The sequence below is a fragment of the Apis dorsata genome, unplaced genomic scaffold, assembly GCF_000469605.1.
Source record: "Apis dorsata unplaced genomic scaffold, Apis dorsata 1.3 scaffold_169, whole genome shotgun sequence".
Classification (NCBI taxonomy): Eukaryota; Metazoa; Arthropoda; class Insecta; order Hymenoptera; family Apidae; genus Apis; species Apis dorsata.
In genome coordinates, this window is record NW_006263457.1 from 626980 (window position 1) to 633061 (window position 6082).

The 6082-nt window shown below is 39.7% G+C and overlaps 1 protein-coding gene across 2 annotated transcripts in view; it reads left to right on the forward strand.

Moving 5' to 3' along the window:
* The window catches only part of LOC102681898 (breast cancer anti-estrogen resistance protein 3), an 18252-nt gene that overhangs the window by 8445 nt on the left and 3725 nt on the right, over positions 1-6082 (forward strand). Inside the window, exons 1-3 of one of the 2 annotated variants that reach the window (XM_031509685.1) lie at positions 1120-1506; positions 1913-2123; positions 5311-5431. In XM_031509685.1, coding sequence (XP_031365545.1) covers positions 1461-1506; positions 1913-2123; positions 5311-5431 — 378 coding nt within the window. In that variant the 5' untranslated portion in view covers positions 1120-1460. Of the gene's footprint in view, positions 1-1119; positions 1507-1912; positions 2124-5310; positions 5432-6082 lie in introns of those variants that run through there. The other variant, XM_031509687.1, reaches the window with a different exon arrangement.

Genomic DNA, 6082 nt, shown 5'->3' on the forward strand with positions numbered 1-6082 from the left:
TCGAAAGGTTTAACGGTGAAGGAACACGGTCTCGTACCCGCGACTGGAAAGGCCCGAAGAACAGGTTTATATCCGCGCGTGTGAAGGCGAGCGAAGATAAACGAATCGAAGCGAAAGTGAGCCGAGCACTTTAGTTTCTGCCCAACTGTTCGAAAGATCCGCGGTTGATCCGCTCGCGTGATATGCGTACAGTCGAATAAAAAAAAAAAAAAAAAGAAAAAGGAAGGGAGAATTCTTCTGTTACAAAGGCACACACGATTTCTGAATGAAGTATCGTTGGATCGAGAATGAAAGATTCCGAAAGAGGTCGATAACGAAGCGTGGTCGTTCCTTGGTTGCACCTGCGATCGCATCGCGGAGAGATGCAGTGATTCCGGTTGGGATTCAGGGAGAGGTCGTCCAGCTGTGTCGAGGCAACGTTCCTCGAAAGTGAAACCTGTGTGTGATTGACGATGGGATTGAAAAGTTTCGGGGAAGGGTATTGTGTGATTCTGGACGAGGAAAGATAAGGCGGATCGATTAAGCCGAGCGTGGAATTTTGGGTGAATGGGTGGATTGCTTTTCGAGTGGGATTGAATTGGGAAGGGAAGGAACGGTGGAAAGGTCATATGCAAAGGAGATCGGAATTTGCCTGAGGAAGGGGAAAAGAAACTTTGAAAAAAGTGGGAAAAAATGCGAATGAGTTGTGATCTATCCTATGAAAGGAAAGTAAAAATTAAAAATAGGTAATGCGTAATGCAAAATATATCCCAATCTATTTAAAAAGAAATTTTGAAAAAAAAGTTCACCTGATGAAGAAAGAAACTTTTTTTTAAAAAAAGTGGAAAAGATCGTACGCTAATATGATAATATTTCGATCTATCTAAAGAAGAAAATTAAAGAAGAAAATGAGCTTCGATAGAAGAAAAAATTACGAAAATTCGTGTTTCGAAGAATATCGCGATTCTCTGTAAGAAAGAGAGAGAGAGAAGAAAACATAAGCGTAAAAAAAATTCTGATGAAGATAAACGTAGAATGTATACGCGTTATTGCGAGTACAGGTGCAAGAAATTATTCCTACGAGCAAAATACAAAAAGATGTATTTCGATCCTTGAAAAGCGTATCGACGAAATTGAAATAACAAGTGGTAGCATAACTGTAGGAAAACTGAAACTTCTCTAGTTGACGGAGTAGAAAGACAGATAAGGAGCGTTAACTGCACCGATCGTTCGTTCGTACGTGTGTACGAAGACCGATAAAACCGTTTAGTGACCGTGATGGAGGGGCGTTGGTATCCCTGCTCGCGATAGCGGATCGACCGCGAGTAATTCTAAACGTTTCCATTCGGGCGAAACGATTCGCCAAGAATTCATCGCCGTCCAAATATAATATAACGGGGCGCGTTAATTAACGGAGCGAGATAACAGAGTGACAAGCGGTCGGAGAAAATTTCGATCACGAGCCAGTGGCAAGGATTGCGATGATCGTGAGCGACAAGGATCGCCCGCAGAAAAGCACCGGCATGCGTGAGTATGTGGGGTGGTTTTGTTCGGTTAAAATTCGGAAAGGAATTCGTTTGTGAAATGTGTGATAATTGCGGTAGAGATAGAAGTCAAGAATGATATTCTCCTTTTCGTTTAAATTTTTTTAGAGAGATGTGACTTTCAGGAATCATGTGATTTGCAAGATAGAAACTATAGAAAAATTTTTGTGAAATGTTTTACACAATTAAAATTGAAATTTGACCAATAATTAAATTATTCTATTCTATAGTTAAAATTGGAATTTGATCAATAATTTGAAATCAAATGATTATGTTAATTTAGAAATTGGGAAGGAAAAAAGATTTTTTGAAACAAAGTTTGGAAATTTTAAAAGTTACTACAAGTAGAAGTATAATTAGGAAGGAATAATAATGTCGATGTTGTTCAGGTATAGCATGGAGCTTCCGGTTTCCATCTATGGGCACCTTGCAAAATCTAAGCGCCAGTGGCCGTCGTCGAAAGAGAAACGGCATATCCTCTTCAGCCTCTTGTAAGGAACTTCATCAGAAGCGGCACACGATCCACCTACAGCCGGAAGTAATTATTCAGAAGGAGCCATCTTTCATCGTGACGCCACCGTCACCCGAGGGAAACAGAAGGTAACTCGAGTGCATGTCAACTAATCACTCCGCTCGATGAAACGCGCCAGCAATTAGAATCAACCTCATATCTCATTTAAATGATCCAAATGATCTAACTGATCCTCTCTGTTCTTAAAACAATTTTGTCTTAAATTTACTCTGAAAATTACTCTGAAAAATTGAAGACAAGTTTAAAACTAAGCTTAAAACTGCGAATAATTTAAAATAATTATTTCCAAGCTTGTGAAAGGAGACACATTCTCTACATTTCGAAAGTGGGCCGATCCACGTCGTTTCATCTTTCGCGCGGCCGCTTAAAATAAACAAGGGGGTTCAAGAAACCCCCTTCGAAGAAAGGCCTTCGAAGGACTTTTCCACCGGTGTCCAAGCCTGGAATTCTTGGTTGTAACTTATGAATTAGCCTGTTTGAGGGTATACGTTTGAGGGGATATAATAAAGGCGGCAGGTCCCGAACCGGTTTTCCTCGATCTTTGCCTTCGAAGTGACGTCGTCCTCCCTCGGCCGGCCGGGAGAATCCCATAACGGAAAGGCAGCACAATGGAGGAAACTATAAACGTTTCACGATACTTGTACCCGTTTCGTAATCCCTTTGGTAAAGTGTTTCCCACCTGCCATTGTCCAATCATCGATACAATATTTATAATCGAATGTTCATCGAACTCGATGAACAAGGGAGATTGAAATTGAGTTAATTAGAGGAAGAAGTGTAACATGCACGGGAAATTAAATGCAGCGTGAATCAATGGTTAACGGAGTGCAACGTGACGATGAAAATTGAAAATCATTTTTACGGTTAAGCCATGATCGATCACGACCGTGCTAATGATCGGTGTAATTAAAGTATGTGCCTCCTACGTTAGTAGGGAAGTCGTGAAATCGTTCGAGCGTGAACCGTTTACGCGGTCAAATTGATGGTCAAATTGATTTGGCGAGAAATTGAAGATTAGGGATGCGAAACGTATCCTCCTCGATCTTTTCCGAATCAACGAAAGTATCAATCTCAAATATTTCGATTTATACTTCCTTTAAGCATAGTAATCTGATAATTGAAAAATGCGATTTTCAAAAAAATATATATGAAATCGTTATCGCGTGTGACATAAATTAGAAAACATTGATAAAAATAATCGAGTCATAACTTAAAAGATTATCTTTTTTTTTTTAAATTTTGTTAATAAATTCACCAGTGGAAAATTAAATTCTTCTTGCGCGAATTTCCGCGAAGGTAAAGGGGAGGATTATAGATAAAGCGAGGAGGATCGTCGAAGAGGCAGATTCGCGCGAATCGTGTAGATAGGAACGCGCAAAGTCCTGTCGCGTTGACATTAGAGCGGGAAGATAAGGCACGCGACGAACTTCTGCGAAACGTTTTCAAACCGCCTCCATGTGTACCCCTAATGTCTATTTATATATACTGAAAATTGTTCAGATCGCGTGGCCGGTTATACACAATTTGCAATGGAGACTGTTTAACTCTAAATATAGAAAATGCAGGAAATTCGTCGATAGAGAGATCTATCGTGCGATTTATCCACATGTAGAATTATATCAATGTAAAAAATTTAAAATATTTTAAAAGAGGAGTGATAGCGATATAGTAAAGGAATAATTAATTAATTAATTAATTGAATTTCTTGCTATGTCAGGGAAGATAAAAAAAGGAAAGATTCAAATAAATATATGTGATATTACAATTCGCGTACGATGTTTATACAGATCTTCTCTCCTTATCGCAAAGTAAAACAATTCGTCGAACGTTATCAAATAGTCAATAAGATCATGCGTCAAACGAATCGTATCGAACATAACTTGAAATAAGTTACAATTGCGAGAGAATATAAATCCTTAAAATTTTTTCAAACAATCCACGTATACATATATTATTTTCAAATTAATTATATTGCGTTTTTATTATCCACGATCAAGTGTCTGTAATTCTGAACAGGCCTACGTCTAGATCGCTATTTAGAATAGCCGAAATAGAAATAGTCTCTTCAAAAGATTGTGCCCACATGTTGCCTCCTATGTAATCAAACATCGACGTTAGTTCAGTTAAATTTCTGTTTTTATTTATTGACGATGTAACCTGGAAAAATATGCACAATTGTTATCGTTAATTTTCTCAAGAATATTCGACAAATTTTACGACCATCATCATCTTCTTACTCTCATTCTGATCATCGATCAGATGCATTTCCCTTCTCTCTCGACAAGAAAAAAAAAAAAAAGAAAAAAACGCACAGATGCGTTTTATTATACTTATCGAGCGCCCTTATTCGACGCAGGCGCGCCTCCGACCTCCCGTACGAAACACCCCGAACAGATCAATAACTAAGCCTCGCGATTATCGACATAGCGGCCTCGTCGTTACCTCGCGCGATAACGTCGAATTTTCGGATCGAAATTATCGCGATCACTTGAAATTCGAGGAGGACGTCGCTAATTCGACGTCACTTCGATAAATGAAAGGCACTCGAGAACGGAGAAAACGCAGGCGTGGGTGAGAACGCGACGAGACACCATGAGTAGTGCCGCAGTGGCGTACTTGGAACGTCAACAACGCGATGTATCGACGCTCCGTTGAAATTAAATCGAAAATTTTTTTAACGTACGATAAAAACAAGTAACGGAAAAATATGTTAAAAATTACGTTAATGCAGAAGTGAGTCTCGATAAAACGATACGAGAAAACGAACAAAGAAAAAAAAAACAAATTCGTAGATTCCACGTATATATAAACGATATTTTAACACTTTTCCCCCAATCCGGGGGAATGGAGAATATCTTTCTCGGCGGCAAAGTGAAACGACGACCGTCGTCGAATTCGTCGTCCACTTTGTTCTATTAATATCACGCGCGCGGGGCGCCCCCTCTCATCCTCCAAAAATACGGCCCTGCCCGCTTCGTGGCTTTCCACGTACTACATAGTTCAGTGGGGTGCGCGCGCTCGGCCCGAGAGCCGTGTGGCCAAACCCTATCTGTCCTCACGATTTCCATCACGGATGAAAATAAGTTTGCGCTTTGTTAAATCGAGAGAGAGAGAGAGAGAGAGAGAGAGAGAACGGTGTTCCCCGATTTTTGGCGAGAGTCGATGGTTGAAATTGGTTGAGGGGGCAAGAGGGGAGGGGTGCAACGAGATATGAGGGAGTTACGAGTGTAAAAAGCTTCGTTTTTTTCGACGCAGGTCGTCGGAGGTAAAGGTCGAGGAGGCGGAGGAGGAGGTGGTGAACAGAAGGGAGGAGTGCGACGCGTGCGAATCTGCTGCGAAAAGGGTTGACAGCCACGATTATTCGAATCTGCCGATGGTAAGTGGTGTATATAGTTTGTTCTAAAGCGTGTTCGGGATTTTTTTCCATTTTTTTCAGAAGTATAGCTGCTATATATGATTAGTGGGTGTGAAAATTGTAGTGTTGACACGTTGGAGGTGTTGATGATCAATGACACCATCCTTTTCGAGAGGGGGGGAGGATTAGGATGTTGTGATGTTCGCGAAAATTTCTAATATCTTGATTTGAATCGTTGTAGAAATTCTTTGATATTCGGGTAATTGATTAATTTTTCAAATTGATTGACATGAGACAGTATGAATCAAATTGAATTTAATATCTATATAATCTTCACGCTGGATAAAATTTTGTTTAGGATTATTATGGACCGGTTAGGTTAATGAAAATTGATTTTGGAGAAATAGATATAATAAGAAATAATAAGCTGGTCGAAGGAAGCTGATAATTGATTCGTTGATGCTACCGACTCGATGATCCAGCTTTAACGCGTGACACTCTAAGTCGTTGATAAGTTGTAAGCTGACTTTGTTGATCTCTTTATGGATCGAGTACTCAAGGCTGTTCTTGTTAAGCCAATCTTGCGGTCTCGTACGGTCTAGACACTACTCCATTGATTATAGTAATCATCTTATGTAAAAATGTTATGTAAAAATAACTAAAAAAAAAAAA